Source organism: Peromyscus eremicus, chromosome 1 (assembly GCF_949786415.1).
Source record: "Peromyscus eremicus chromosome 1, PerEre_H2_v1, whole genome shotgun sequence".
Classification (NCBI taxonomy): domain Eukaryota; kingdom Metazoa; phylum Chordata; class Mammalia; order Rodentia; family Cricetidae; genus Peromyscus; species Peromyscus eremicus.
Window position 1 is genome coordinate 103,633,906 of NC_081416.1, and position 16,261 is coordinate 103,650,166.

Here is a 16,261-nt window from a genome sequence, read left to right on the forward strand (position 1 = left end):
TACACAGACTGTTGTAAAAATTTCTATGTAAACTATCAGCAGGGTCTCAGCCTTAGGTTGTATATGCAACACTAATGGACTCAGTGGACCTTATGCCTTAGAGGGGAGTTAGGAGATACAAAAATGGCAAAGGAGAGTTTGCAGTTATGAGAAAAAGGAAATGGCATTTACCCCCAAATTTTCACTAAAGAAAGGCCCCACTTCTACCGTCTCCTCTTAACACTCTTGCTGCATGTACAGCTACGTGCAATTGTGTGTGCTTATACAGAGACACACACTGACTGAGACATGTAGAACAGGAGCAGGGCTTGACTGTAGCATCCTATGGATGGATTGATGGATGACATTTGGGACAGTGTGACAGGATGAGGACCACAGCACAATGGACGAGCCTAGCATTTATTCTGCCCACTGGAGGCTGTGAACAAAACCAAAGTCTAGGCTCAAGGGCATCAGAAATCTAGCCACCTGCCAATCACCAACAGGAAGGTCTTTCTTCAGAGTGGAATACAGTGACGACCTACAAGAACCTGCTGAAGCCTAGGGGGTGGCAGGACCAGAGTCCCTGAGGTGTTGCTGTTGAGCAAGTGGTGGCTCGGTCCCAAGGTCTCCCAACGGTTCCCAGCCTACCCTCCACCCCATTTGCTCAATTCAGAAGCATCAGGGTTATAAAGCACAGTCATTCCAAATGGCACAGACAGATTCAAGCTGACTTATTCCATAGAAATGCAGTCAGTTCTTCTCTGTAGCAAGGAGTTCCTTCCATACACAGCTCAAGTGAGAGGAGAGAGCCTGAGTCCTTCCGTCCTCAGCCAAATGCAGACACCAGAGGGAAGAGGGCAGCCTGGAAAAAGAACAGCAGCCTTCCCCTGCCCTTAGCCAGCTAGCTCAGAACCCATTTCCTATTTGGAAACTGGAAGTGAAGATGACCCGACACCTAGCTAATGGTTGGTTGAGATTTTTGGGAAGATCAAATGCAAAACCCCAAGCATCATTTGGAGCTGGACCTCCAGGCATGTGGCATAGTCACAGTTCATGTGAACTGCTATTGGCTTTTTCATCAGGTCCAACACCCCAAGGTGTCTGGGAGGGTCTTAGAGGAAAACTTCACACGGGAAGGCAAAAGCTCCAAGTGCACTGTGAGCTCAGGTGCAAGGCATTGGGCGTGTCCTCAGAAGTGGTCTGTATAGTGGTAGGACACCGGGTTTCTAGGCCCAGCTCTCTAGATGGCCGATTGTCACAGCTGAGTAAGTAATTTAACTACTTCAGCCCCAATGTCCACCTCTGGAGATGTTTTTGATAACCATACTTGGTGGGAGGAATGCTCCAGAAGGTTGATTGTCTGATAGGCCTCTCACAAGAGCCAGGCTTATGATGCATCTGCCTAGTCAGCCTCTCTTCCAATGGGGCAGGCAACAGAAGCCACCCATATGCACCTTGATTTCTATAGCTCTACACCCAGAACACTTTAGTGCAATAGAGGCCCAGAGAGGAAAACACAGAAAAGGACATGTAAACATGCCCTCCACAAATGACTGCTGTTTCTATCTGCCGTCCTCTGCCTCTGTGTGGTTAGTCCTCCCTCTAAAAATTCATTGATATCTTCTCACTCAATGTCTTCCTTGACTTGCAACTCTACCTCTTGTGGAAGTTTCAGCTGAACTTCCTGGTTAGAATGAATTGGTGTCTCCTGAGGGAGCCCACAGGGATGAGGTTCAAAGTCTATACCATAGTGTTAACAGCCACCTCATATTGCCAGGAGTTCCTTGCACATCTGGCTCTCTAGAAACCTCTGGATAACTCAAAAGCATTAAGCAGCTTATCCAGCTTTGCCAATCACAGCCCAGGAGGACACAGTGCAGCAGATGGATTAGTGCTGGTTCCTCACTGAGTGTGGGATGCTCCATCTACTAATCCCAAATTACCAAAAACCCTGCATCCAAGATGGCCCTAGAGTGTAGAACCTGAGAAGGTTAAACCTCTGGAGGACCCAGCTGCCTGACAGCGACACCTGAATGCACTCAAAGTCTTCTGTGGGCCTTGGGCTAGGCTAGACCTTTTGCAGATGCTGTCTCATCAGTGACTCAAAACACCACTTAGATATCAATTGATAAATTACCAAAGAGGAAAGCTGGGGAGATGACTCCGTGCTTGCCTTGGAAACCGAAGGATCAGAGTTTGATTCTGAGAACTCATGTTAAAGAAAAAAAATCCAGGCATGGTTACCTCTTGTAATTCCAGCACTGGGGAGGTGGAGACAGGCAGAGCCTGCGGGGCTTGCTTGTTACTAGCCTAGCCTCTTTGATGAGTCCCAGGCCAGTGAGGAATGCTATTTCAAGAAAAGATAGATGGTGTCTGAGGAACAACACCTAAGGTTGTCTTCTGGCCTCCATGTGCCCATATACCCATACACTCATGCACTCATGCACACATCACCCATCAACACATGTGTAAACACACACACACACACACACACACACACACACACACACACACACACTCTCAGAAAGAGAGAGGAAGTCAAGACTGATTTTAAAAGCAGTGGCCTGAGCTGCAGGGAGACTGTATAGCTGTCCTTAGGACAAGGCTGTTACCGAGAGAAGGAAACACAGAATGGAAGAAAAAGTACTGTGTTTGTACAAGCATGGCTCCCTCCTCCCCATCCTTCTCTGCTCCCTGCTGAGAAGACTGGCTGAACCCTGCCTCCTGCCCTTGTCCCAGGCTCCAGCACCCCATGTGACTCCCTGATTGAACTGACTTCACCTTTTACAGAGACTACAAAGTGAAACAATGGCCATCAAGGAAACCAGTTCCTCCCACGTGAGTAGATGGAAATTGTGTGACCACACAGTAATGAGTCTGGAATAAAAATAAGACTGAAGGAAAAACTCTTTCCAAGGACTCTGGAAATTTGTAAAACCACAACCTTTCCACATTTGTTGGGTGAAGTTGCAGGAGCATCCTGAGATACAGCCATGGCCATCTCCTGCCCACTATTCCTGTGTCCCCCCCCAGGGGGCTTGATTGTCCGGACTGCTGATATTAAAGTGATTGCACTCATAAACTCGGGTCTGTCTTTCTTGGGACATTTTTAAACTCAGGAGCTGCTTGGCCCACAAATTCAATGTGTCCTGTCTGCCAGGGTGCCGGGAGACAGACTGTCCCTGCTGGTGGCTATTACAAGTTAGCACTGGGTGCCAGCAAGTCACTTTATCTCCAGAATGGCCTGTTAACTGCATTCCCAGGCCGGGAGAAAGAGGCCCGTCGAGAGCAGGATCCTTGAATAAAATTGCCCAGTAACCAGGAACAGACTAAGGCAGAGTCCGGCTGGTCCTACTCAGCCATCTCTGGCCTTCGCTCTTCTAGTCCCACCCTCAACCCCATTTCCAGCAGTCATTTTCCACTCATGTGATCTAGACTTCAAAAGCACAAAAGAATTGGGAGCCTCTGTTCTTCCCTCCTCGTCCCTCCCACCCCCTCTCTAGTGTCTGCTGGTTCTAGTCTCAGTGTTTTCCCGTCTGTCTTTCTTCCAAGGAACTTTGGCCAAACACATGCTGAACCTGGACATGAGCACCTGTGGTGACAGCACAGCATGCTGGGGACACTTTCTATCTCCATGGAGCTTGCAGCCCAGTGGTGGAGACTGACAGTCACCACCTAATGTCACAGTGATTTAGATTGTGACTGTGGACAGTATTACAGGCTACCGAAAGACATATAACTAAGTTGCTGGCTTAGTGTGAGAGGTATTCAAGGGCTTCCCTGAATAATGGCATTTAAGTAGAGTTCTTTTGTGGGTTTTCAACTTGGGTTTGTTGAGGCAAGGTCTGGCTTTGCAGCTGAGGCTGCCTTCAAACCCACTGATCCTCATCAGGCTCCTGACTGCGTGGGTTATAGTAGTACACCCCCATACTTGGCTTGGGTGAGGGTCTTGAAAAAGAACACAGGGAAAGAAGCAGGTGGCAGGTGCCACCCTCCAGAATGAAGACCTGCTACCTTCTTTGGGTCACTTGTGACCCCCCCCCCACTTCCCACTGATCTCAGATGACCCAAGATCACACACAAAGCTCCGTGCTTGCAGGACAGTGAGAAGATGAGACACCTGAGTAGGGCCTGGGATTCAGTCCTATCCCGCAGCGTTGACCTGTCAACACCCGATCACCCAGGAATCCCATTCTGGAGGAAGAAAGAAGGAACCAGCGGCGGCGGCAACGTGAAGACGTCCACGGAAGTGTTATATACAACAAATGAGGAGAGCAGTAACAGAGCTAATGAACTTGACAAGGAAGAGAGCTGGGCCACGCTGGAAAATACGTGCACACAAAGACTATCAACCTGTGCATTCATGCCGCTATGCTAAGGCTATGGCTGCTGCTCCTTAGGAAGGTCACATGCAGCAGCACACTGAAACTCCAAGATACACTCAGAGTCCCACTCTCGTAACTCATGTTTTTAAAAAAAGAAAAACATCCAGGCATGGTACACACTTGTCATCCCAGCAGCGGGAAGGTGCAAACAGGCAGATCCCTGGGGCTTCCTGGCCAGCCAGCCTAGCCTATTGGGTGAGGTCCAGGCTGATGATAAACAAGACAAACAACAACAGAGAGACAGACAGTGCCAGGGGAACTACACCTGAGGCACAGAGACAAGACACCGCTGCTCCAGGAACTTGAAAGACTCGAACATATCTTAACATGTTCTCAACACTTAACCGGGGTCAGAGCATTATTTTAGGTAGTTGCTGATTTTAAAGTTAGTAGCTAAATGCATTCTTTATCACACTTCTCGAAAAGCGGTGCCTGAACTGAGAAGGGAAGAGGGGTTTCCAGAGGCCGAGAGCAAGGAAAGGGAGCTGATGATGAAGAGCAGAGAGAACTTTCTAGAAGGACAAAAAAGTTCCATGCTTGGCCCACATTGGTGGCGACAGGTTTCCTGTCTGTCAGAACTCACAGAATGGTGTCTATGTGGCCATCAGATTGCAATAACTGATTTAAGAAGCAAGGGCAGGGGCCTCGTGTCTGAGTAGGTGTGAGGGTGAGGGAGATGTTCTTGAGTGGCAGTGATACCTCAGTGCTGATGTCAGGCTCTGAGGTTACAGTCAGAGCCCTGGACATTGCTGTGGGAGGCTGATTTCATCCGTCGGCCCTGGAATTCCCTTCCACCTGCTGTATGCCCTGTGAGGCTCGTCTGTGTGGCTCTGAGGGGCTCTGGCTGCTGATTGGGTTCCATCATCCAGAGATGGGAGAAAGGAAGAGAGAGAGACTGAGACATGTACCGCTCCGTCACCACCATTTGCTACTGAGGACCAAAGCTCCCGAGAAGCATCCTGGACTGGCCTTCTCCAGGCTCTGGTAAGCACTCCCTCTTTCCCTGCCATGCCTGGAGAAGTAACAACACCCTGGTACCATTAGTTCAGTGTCATTTTGCTCCTTGGCACATGGTACTCGTCTTTGCAATTAGCTTCTTTATTACATAATTCTCAAATTAAAAAGCAAATGAACAATCAAACACACAACTAAGTAAGCAAATAGAACAACCTACTGCTTGGTAGTTCTACTGCCAGGAAGATCACCCCCAAACTGTTCTATTGTGAGCAGCTCCTCAGACTGGGAGACTTTCTTTCACGCTGAGCTGAAACATGTTGAGTGAGTCATAATTTCAGTCTCTTGTTTGTTCATTTTTATTCCTGCCTTACAAATAAAAAACTGAGAGCATGATGAAGACGAGCCTGACCTGGATGGCAGGGCTAGTATCTGCGGGGGGATAACACAGACAAGACCATGGGCCTATAAAGTCTGTGCACTTACCGCTCCTCTCATTCCAGATGCCTGTGCATGTGGGCAGGGGCCAAGGGAGGACACCAGATGTCCTCTTCCACCACTGTCCATCTTACTTCTGTGAGATCGAGTCTCTAGCCAAACATGGAGTTAGCATGGTTAGGGTGGTCAGCAACCCTCAGAGATCCTTCTGTCGTGTCCTCCTGACATCATTGGGCTTACAGACAAGTGTACAACTATGCCAGGATTTTTCTGAGGATGCTGGGGATCCAAATTCTAGTCCTCATGCTTATACCCAACGGACCATCACCCAAGCCTCTCCCATCTTTTTTACACCTCATGCCTGACTCTGTCCTCTGAATTCCACAGAGTGAGTCTGCTTGCTCTCCAGGACAGCATTTCTGACATGCCAGTCTCTAGGCCTTCTTTTTGGGGAGCTGGAAAATATTTGTCTGATGTCAGTTGTAAAGAGCTGCTGTTAGCGATTCCTACAGAGCAGCGAGAGGAATCAATCTTAGAGAAAAAGGCATTAATGCAGGATCCTGGATCTCCATCCCTTCTTCCCTGTGAAAGATCAGGTTCTATGGATTCCTTCCCCCATTCTTTGGGCTATAAAGCTAAACCCATGGCTTCCGTCCAAAAGACCTGACGTGAGGTTGAAGAGAAAAGAGAAACCATGAGCCTAGCCACTCACTAATAACACCCAGGCTCAAAGTGCAGTAGGTCTGTGCTCACGAAACAAAGGACATCTAAGACCTGAGGCTGCATGGAGGAGCCAGACTCCGATAAGGAACTGGGGAGGGTGCTACCATCACCCTAGCTTCTGTGGCTAATGTTTTCCCTACTCTTCTCAAGTCCAATTCATTTGTACCCGAATCCCAGGAAGTAAAACAAACATTTCTGTCACTATGCTTTGGCCCATGTCTTTCTAAGTTGACTACCTACAGCAGACTTAAGCAGTATGTAAGGTCCTTAATTCAAGAAAGCCTTTTTGAGCACAGCCACCTTGTGCTGGGCTCTGGGCAAGATAATAGGCTACAGGAGATGTGTACTGCATCCTTCTTGGGACAACATGTCTACTGTCCCTTCCTGTGGTATTGCTGCCACACTGAAGGCCAGTTTATGAGGTGCTGTAGTGTGAATGAGAAATGTCCCCCACAGACGTTTTGAACACTCGCTCCCAGCTGTTGGCGCTGTCTTGAAATGTTATGGATCTGTAAGAATTGGAGCCTTGATAGAGGAAGTGAGTCACTGGGGGTGAGCCTTGAGGTTTCATAGCCTGGCCCCACTTCCTGCGCACGCTCTGTTTTCTGATTACGTATAAAACATAGCTGTCTGCCTCATGTTTTTGCCATCATACCTTCTGTGCGTGATGGACTCTAGTCCTTCTTAGATTATAAGCCCAAATCAAGCCTTCCTTCCTCACTGCTTTTGTTAGGTACTCTGTCCGAGTGATGAGGAAAGTCACTAACAAATGGGTGAGGTGTCAGAGATCTTTCAGGAGCCTACATTCTCTGTGACCACATTAATTGCCCAAGTGTACCTCTGCTGACACTTTCCAGATGGCCTCAGGAACTGGATGACTCAGGCTCCACCAGACTCAGCACTGCAATAATGTTCCACCAAGCAAAGCTCTTTCCGAACTGCCTCTTGAAGAACAGCAATTAAGCTTGGCAACGTTCTCACTTATGAATTAAACTATCACCACTTGGTGCCAGAGTTTGTATAGTGTTTTCAACCCACACCAAGTTTCTGGTAGAGGTGAAAATATGACCTAATTAATAAAAAGATCTGTCACTGCTTCTGAGCATGCAGGAATGTCCCACCCAGAGGTGGCTACAGCTCCTGTTTGTGAGATCATGCTGGTACGATTCTTATAGTCACGGAACTATGGACCACAAGGAGCTGAATGAGATCATCTACATCCATCACATCCCAGGCTGAGAGAGTTGAAGTTCAAGGAGCAGGAATGACAGTCTTCCAAAGCCACCAGCAAGAGATGTCTCCTTGATAACAGGCCCTGAGCTTTTCACCATTGTGTCCCCTAGCCTAACTACAGCAGCTCTATATTACTCCTTCTACCATGTACAAGTAGAAACAAGACTCAATGGGTTATACTACTGGAGGGCACCATGCTTCCTTAAAGATATTACCATTAAAACATCTCCACCCTTCAGGGTGGGCCTGGACTTGATGTGGAAGAGTCAGCATCCCAGGGTGCTCTGGGGCCTTCATCTAAATGGAAAGCCTTTCTCCACCTGACTCCACAGGCTCTCCTGCCAGACAGGTGCTTGAAGCATCCTCAAGATCGTAACCTGCCGCTCATCCACTGCTGTTTACACAGCTTACAGAAGCGAGGGGAGCTGTCAGCCTCACGTGGATACAGCTAACTGTCAGTGAAGCAAAGTCAACTTCCGTCCTAGTTAAAGAAGAGACATGGGGGGGCACTTTAGATGACAATTCCTTTTGTGGCTGCTCTCTTGGAACAGCCAGACATCCTACAAATGTGCTCTGACAAGCGTCCCGTTTGCTTTCTCAGCTGTTCTAGTGAGTAATGCAGGCTAAAAAGCTGGCAGGCTATAGCAAAGCAAGCTTGGTCCAGGTCTTCCCTCAAAAGATAAAGAGGAAGATAGTCTGCTTGGTGACAATGACAGAAATCACACCAGTATCCAGCTTCCACTTATTCTCTCTGCATCAAGTGTGTGAGTGTGTGTGTGTGTGTGTGTGTGTGTGTGTGTGTGTGTGTAGGGCAGGGTAGGTACTCTATAAACTTCCTTCCTCAAATTTCATGGCACCCCTGTGATGTCACCACTTGTGTCCCAGTTTACAGATATGGAAACTAAAGCTGCAGAACTTGCAAGCAGAGGAGATGAGGTCTTAAAGTCAGTGGCCTAATTTCAGAAGCCAGGCTCTCCAGGGGGATCTGTCACTCATGCGAGCCATGCCCATTGTATGAACAATATGGAAATGCAAAGCTGAGGTTCTTAGAGGTTTAGAAAGGCATCTAAGCCTACCCAGTGAATAAAGATCCAAGGTGGGGCTCGAAGTGGGGTCTTTCAGTTCGGCATCATCCATTTGAGCTAAGGACCTACAGCACCATGCCAAAGGGCATGGTTTTGTAGACCCCAAGCCTTGGGTGAATGACAGCTGTGTCATTTACTGCCTGTAGCATCCTGGAAAGTTGTCCCTTTGAGCTTTAGATCCCCATGAGAAAGAAATGCTGATTCCACAGAATCATTGGGAGGGCCCAGAAATAAGAAGCATGTTCTGGATGTTGCCCAATGCCAACGCCACATTTGAGACATGTTTTGTTTTTTTTTAAAATCAAGATTGGAAAGCTACAACATAAGGAGAAAGACTGAGCTCCAAAGATTAAAAGTATTTTTTCAAGTGTCAGAATCCCTATGGTTAGAGAGTCACTTCCTAATGTTAGCCACGTGACAGTAAGTGAGTCATTTTAGCTCTGTGGGACCCAGGGTCCTCATCTGCAAATAGGGTCCTAACCCACTGGGGTTAGGAGATTTCAATAGAAAAGTACAAGTGAGGTGTCTGAGCTAGAAAGAGGCCTGTGGAAAACTCAGAACTAAGAGCAATTGATCTCGTGAATGACAGTGACCACTGGCATCCTTCCTAGTCTACATATAGTTTTGTTCTACTGAAAATGCTCTAAGCATGATCAAAATGCTAAGAATAAAGCATCGTTTACACGACGGCACAGCATTACCCCCATACCACTCTCTCCGTGTTGTTCTGAAGCAGATGTCTCTAGAAAAGGAAAGGTAAGGTAATCCATGGGGACCAGCAAGGATCTGAAAACAGGAAGAAGAGTCAAGTGGGGTGAGCACATCGCATGGCTGCCTGTCTGAATGGGAGTCCTTTGGAGTAAAAAAGACCTACATTTGCCCCTTTGCAGATATCACATGGCCGTGAGAAGGTCCTCCGTGGGGGGGAGGGGGTCCACCCCAGCCAAATAAAGCTTGCTGGGGGAAGTGAACGGAGAGAGCCCAAAGCAAGTTTCCATGGAGCGTTAACTCCGATTTCTCTATTTTCTCATGAAAATACCAGTAAATATGTCTGAAACTTAAAGGTCACTGGCTGCTCATTTTTCAGCACAGTTCCCAACTAAGAGGCTGAATGTCAAATAGATCTGTCAGGATCACCACCTTGATATGGCTGCCCTGGGCAGATATTAGCAGAAGCAACATTCTTTCCCGCCCTCTGCTTCTGTCTCCTCTCTGCTGGCTAGGTGATGCAAGTCTTATCTGGAATTTGATAGGCTGTAGAAAATAATTATAAATGAAAAGGTTATTCATAATTTTTAAATGAGTTAATTAGTAAACCCAGTCAGACTCACTCATTGCAGTAATTAATAATTGATTATACTTGAAATTAAACACAATTTTTCATCAAAAATCTAATTAAATATCTGTGCTTTTTGCCTGTTGATTAGATCAGTTGGTCTGCTGGAAAAGAGTCATTGTTAAGATATTTGTGCTTGGCTGAAACAATTAATTTGATTTTTAATAATTGATAGTTCCTTACAAGTTAGTCATTACAGCCTGCAATTATGGCCAAGCAAGATGCCCACATGCTCATTCTAGCCTTTATCAGTTGGAAGAGACCAGGCACCAAGGTTAACATGTCCAGCCCTTGAAAAAAGGGGTGGCTGGTCCCCACACCTGTAGGGCATTCCCCTGCACTGCTTAACTCCAGCCTCACAGACATCCTTCTGGGAAATCAGTCTGAGGGTGAGCAGTAGCCATGTGGGAGAGCTGGTCTCTTGGACTGTCTGATACTGAGGCCATGCTCTTCCCAAGTTCTTATTGAGTCTATCCAAATGACAAAGGGAATGCCTAGGCTTGCCTCTTTGGTGTCTTTCTTGGGTGTGATTGCTATAATCCAGCCTTACATTTATCACAAGCGTGTATTTACTCTTAGCGAGGACATGTTATTTGTGGACCAACTACCTCTGATTGGAGTTGCAAATTCTCCTAAACTTATCTTACATCTACCTCCTTTCTCCCCATGCCCACATTGTCATGACGCCATCAGTTTTTCCTGACTAGTTATTTGTAGCCACTTCCTAATAGCTCTGCCATCAGTTCCTTCTTATGTAATGAAAACCTAACTGGCCTACCATTGCTGATAGCTCTTCAATGGTTCTCTGATTGTCCACCCAATAATGTGCCCACCCTATTTGCTCCAAGGTGATCATGACAGACATCACTAATCAATCACAGAGGTTCTTTTACATTTCATCTGAATATAGTCTCAGGATCTTTCTCAATGTAGCTTTCCTTGCAGCAACAACAAATTATTGGTAGAAGACATATGAATTGTGCACCATCTTGTTTCAGAGCTATGCATTCTCTAAGCCTATATTCATAAGGGGAAAAAAAAAGACCTGATATAGGGGAGATATTAGAATATTCTTGGAACTGTCACCTTCCTGACTGATTTTAAGAAACTGATGACCCATTAGAGGAAATTTAACTTACAGTTTACTACAACATTTGAACTCCATCTATGTTTCAATTTTTTTTCATTTCCAAAACAAGTGGTGGTTCATGTTCTAATAATTATTTTTTTTTGTGATGGCGTGGTAATGCCTCTCAAGACAGGCTCATTTTGCACCCATGTTGACAGCCTGCTAGAGAGTTCTTCACAAGGGGAAGTACTCTGTCTTCCTTTGGCCTCTGCTGGTCAGTTATAATTCCACTTATTGGCATATACTGACAATCCCATTTGCTTCCAGAACTTTCTCTGAACTCCTTAACGTGGGTTCAAGGCCTTCTTAGGCTAGCATCATCTACCTCCAACCTTGGAAAAGGTACCCAGAGCTAAGCCACTTTGGATTCCTTTCCTCAGAGGCTTATTATCATAGAGGTCTCAGACTCCTCACTGAGCCCATTTCTTTTTAGATTAATTGCTTTTCCAGGAGAAGATCAAAGAGGGGAATCACGAGTAGGAAACCAGATTTTGCTAGAAATGTGTTCCAAGAATGCCAAGGAGAAGCCGTCTGCTGGAGCAGAGCCACAAGTCACAGAACTGAGGACTTTCTTATGTACCCTTGGGTCAGGTAGGAACTCCGCGCCCCACCCCCACCACCCTGCGCCCCCAACCAGTGTGGCTCTGGACCTCTGCCCTTCCCTCAGCCAGCTCTCCACTCACTGGGGCCTGGTGCTTCTCATGCAGGATTTCCTTGGGTTCTAACTGTACTTGAACAATCATGACAGTTTCTGGCAGTTTCTACAATGCTATCATACTACTTTGCCTGAAACTCGCCTGGAGCTTTCCTGATCATTTCCTTTCACCCTTAGGATCATCTCCTTATCTGCTCTTCAGTTTAGCCTTCCTGACTCAAGCACAGAGGACAGAGTGCCCCTGTGGCGTGGGTCACAGACCACACCAGTGCGAGATTTCTTGGTACAACCTGTGTCCTATGCCTATGATGCTGGTGCAGTGGCTTTGATGACCCCAGGTGCTTTGGTTGGGCCAAATGGGAGCCACGGGGAGCCGGGGGGTGGGGGGGTGGGGAGGATGTGCTTACCCACGAAGTATGCGAGCAGGATGACCAGTGTGGCCGAGATGACGATGGCGCTCAGGGCTGCACACTTCCAGTTGCAGTACTTGGAGGGCTTCTTGAGGTTAAAGGCTGGTCGGGAGAAGGTGCTGCGGGGCAGGGGCCGGGGTGGGGGCGAGTACACGGTGCTAGATGTTAGAGGGTACCCCGGGGATGAGGTGCAGAAGAGCGGGGAGGTGCCTCCTGGCTTGAAGAGAAAGTGCCTGTGGATGGAGAGAGGCGGGAAGGTGTCAGGGTCTGCCAGATAACCAGGTACCCAGGCCAACCTGTAGGATAGAGGCGCAGAAGAAGGAGCATGCAGAGGAGCCTAGAGAAAGAGAGAGAGAAAGAATCATCACAGGGAAGATGACAGGGTCAGGAAAATCACGGACTGGACCACAGACAGGGCACAAGAAGACACGTTTCCACAGAGCACTAGTAGGAGAGTGCTACCCACAGGAACACCCACCCAAGGCGGGCAGCACGACTCACTCAACAGAGGTTGCCCTGAAGTCCTTTTCCTGGGAACAGTGGAGCTGGGGTGGGGCATGGGTCTGTTTTCTACAGTCATTACAATAGCTCAGGGAGTGTGTAAAGTCCTGCCTGTCTCTTGGAGGCCACTGGTATTTAATTTTTTTCGGTTGTTCTAATACCTGCATTCCAGTACACCTTGGTAAGGTGCTGGAAGCCCTTCTTTTTAAATGAGGCTTTGCTGGGGTAGAAGCCAAGAAGTCACTACTAAGTTCTGCCCATGAGTGGATGGCTGGTAACAGTGCCCTCACAGCCTCAGGAGCCTGGCTGTTGTCTACAGAGCCCATGTGAAAGCTATGTGGAGGAAAGACTGGCAATTCCACCCTGTAGCCCAGCTGCAGTCTTGAAGGCAGTGGAGTATAATCAAAGCACATGGTTGTGGCCAGAGGAGGTGTTGAAAAATCCTGCACAATGTGACCCGAACCATGGCCATGCAAATGGCCTTGGACTTGTGCAAATCTTGGGTGGACTTCGTGACTTGTACCACACAGCCTTGGAATTTTAGGACAAACCCACTCCTCCTAGGGTAGAAGACATTCAGACCAGAGTGTACACTCAAGTCCAGAATACATAAGACACAGGGCCTGTGCTGTGTAAGAATTGCTACATGAGATGGTTTCCAGAATGGCGAAGGCAGCCGATGAGATGCTGAGGACTGCATATTAACAAGACGGCTGTTAATATGCTGGGGGTGGGGAGCAGGGAGTGGCAGGGTATTCCAAGGACAAACTTGTGAGTTGAACATGGACTTGGGGATGTGCATGCAACATGGCATCCCTTCCCCCAGGCATTCCCAGGGAAAGGTCTCAGGGGTCTGCATGCAAGGGCAGGAGCGACCAGGAGAGCACACACAAAGGAGGAGCATGGGGGTGCCACCTACCCGTCACTGTAAGCCCCATCATGGCGGGAGGCGCTGAGAATGTCCATCTCAATGAGGTTGTCCTGCAATGTCCCTAGGAAGGGCTGCTTGCCTAGGTTTCTACGCACACATGGAGACATGAATGAGGCAATGAGTCATGCATCGATGAAGGGGGTAGTATAGAAACAAGGGAAGAGTGGCTGTCGGGTGCGGCTGTGCATGAGACCAGCGGGGACAAAGGTTCCAGGCAACAGGTCAGTGTGCAAAGCCACATGTGCAAAGGATCCCCCCGGCACACAGCATCCAGAGGGAGCACTCCTTATACAAACCCGCATGGCTGGAAGCTGTGTGCATCCGACTCCGGTTCTCAGCAAGGAGGACTGGAAGGTGCCCAGCCGCGGGCGAGGCACATTATATCCATTTTCTCAAATTTTCAAAATAGATGCTATGCAAAGAAGTCAGGGTGATCCCACTTCTACAGATGAGGACACTGGGATATGGAGTTGTCGTGGGACTCGCCAAGGTCACCAGCAACAAGGTTCAAAGAAAGATTTTGAACTTGTTTATCTGGATCCAAAGCCCAACGTTCTCTCCTTGACTCACTCCACATCTGCTAAAGCAGCATCTGGAAACACCCACTTGGCTTCTCTGAAGACACAAGAACACCAAGCACTTGTGGCCACTGTCTTCTAAAGAAGGAGAACATTCTGGAAAGCTGTACCCTGCCCAGGTCCAGCAGAGCCCCAGGGACTCAAATTGGTGCACTGAGATAGGGCCAAAGAATCTGTATTTTTCTTAAGTCCCTGTGGATGAGGACCTGGATGGAGACTCACCATCCTTCAGCTTGTGTGAGAACTGGGTGGTAACTGATTAGCAAAGAAGACATTCCCTTGAAGACATAGGGCGGGATCTTTACCCATGAGGGCAGGACAATGCTTATGCATTCACCTGACTGTGCCCTGGGATGAAGACAGCCATCTGGGTCTCAACTGTACTTGCTAGGTGATGCCATTCACCCTCAAGTGCTCTGGATCCCACTTCCAGCTAGTTTCAGGACTGCTGCTGCCTCACGGTAGGACATACTAGAGGGAGGAGAGATGGCAATAAGCCACCTCTGGGCTCCAGTCCTGCCAAGGAACCCTTCTGCCTCTTACCGGGCCTTAGAATGGACCACTCTGGTGCAAGGACTTCCTGATGTACGACTTTGGGTAAAAATCTTAACCTCTTTAATTATCCTTGCTGCACACTGGTGATTACAGCACTAAGATGCATAGGTTGCTATGGGGTCCACTGAGATGATGCTAACTGGGACGGTTGCCTTATCCTGTAGCCCCACACATGGGCTGCTGCTCTAGGAGCTCTGGGATTGACTTACATTTGTTCTACACCCCTACTCCTATGGAGCCAGCTCTGTCACCTCCCCCTTCAGGCTGGTGGGACACAGTTCAGAGAGGCAGCTTTTCTGAGGTCGGATCACACGGGGAAGAGGTGGCAGTGTTCATCCTGGAGCTGGTTTGTCAGGGCCCAGAACTCAGCCCCTCTGCTCCACACCTCTGTGCACTTACACAGTCTGACCATTGCCTACCACTCCCTCAAACCAAAGAGAGAGAGAAAGACTGTAAGGACCATCTGGAGGTCCCACGCCACTAACACTCCAAGGACAGTGGACTACAAAGTGATACTGTTTTGTAGCCAGGACATTGACAATGAGGCACTAGTGAGCCTTGTCCTGTAGAGAGTCACAAAACAGAGCCTGGGCCGTCACTACCGGGAATTTTGGTTGTGAGGCTCCCAGTGTCTGGGAGGAGTGCAGGGGTTGGCAGTAAGCACTGTCCATGAGAGGCCTGAGGAACAAGGCAGGTCTGAATTCCGGCCCCAGCTGCATCCTTCATCTGCCTTAGGCAGATAATCACTCGGAGAATCCATCAAAGGGTGGTAACTGCTCACTTACACAACCAGAGGTGAACATGTGGACCTTTTCTCTGCACTTAACCCTCCCCAGTCTTTCCCAGGCCCAGAGATCTTACAAGATCTGGTTTGGATTGCTCCTTCAAAGTCATTCTCCTGGTACAGATACACTGGCTTCCTTGCTTCTCTCAAACAAGCTAAGCCTGAATTGTCCTTCTATACATACTCCCATACATCATACCTCCTTCCACAGTGATGACTTCTCACCTGCTTCCAGCAGCTCTCCATCTTTCCCCCAGCCACTCGCTGACTCCTTGCACTGCTTTAGTACACACATAGATGCACGCATGCACGCGCGCACGCACGCACGCACGCACGCACGCACGCACGCACGCACACACACATGCACACTGTGTCAAGCCATCATGTAAGATCTCAGGGAATGATGATGAGGAATACAGGGGTGCTTGTCTGCGCAGTATGTTTCTTCCTCATGTAATTCCAGTTCTATGAAGGCAGTTGTCCTTTCTGTCTGGCTTGTTGCTATGTGCCTAGAGGAGAAGATGGCTTGCTACATATATGCAGTCACTAAATAGATCTGAGCCGAGTGCTGCTGGATTCGGT

The 16,261-nt window shown here is 48.2% G+C and overlaps 1 protein-coding gene across 1 annotated transcript in view; it reads right to left on the minus strand.

The window, feature by feature from the left end:
• The window catches only part of Tenm4 (teneurin transmembrane protein 4), a 275,039-nt gene that overhangs the window by 197,977 nt on the left and 60,801 nt on the right, over positions 1–16,261 (minus strand). The window contains exons 3-4 of the mRNA XM_059271229.1: positions 13,751–13,849; positions 12,328–12,563 (exon numbers count right to left, since the gene is read on the minus strand). Coding sequence (XP_059127212.1) covers positions 12,328–12,563; positions 13,751–13,797 — 283 coding nt within the window. The 5' untranslated portion in view covers positions 13,798–13,849. The remainder of the gene's footprint in view (positions 1–12,327; positions 12,564–13,750; positions 13,850–16,261) is intronic.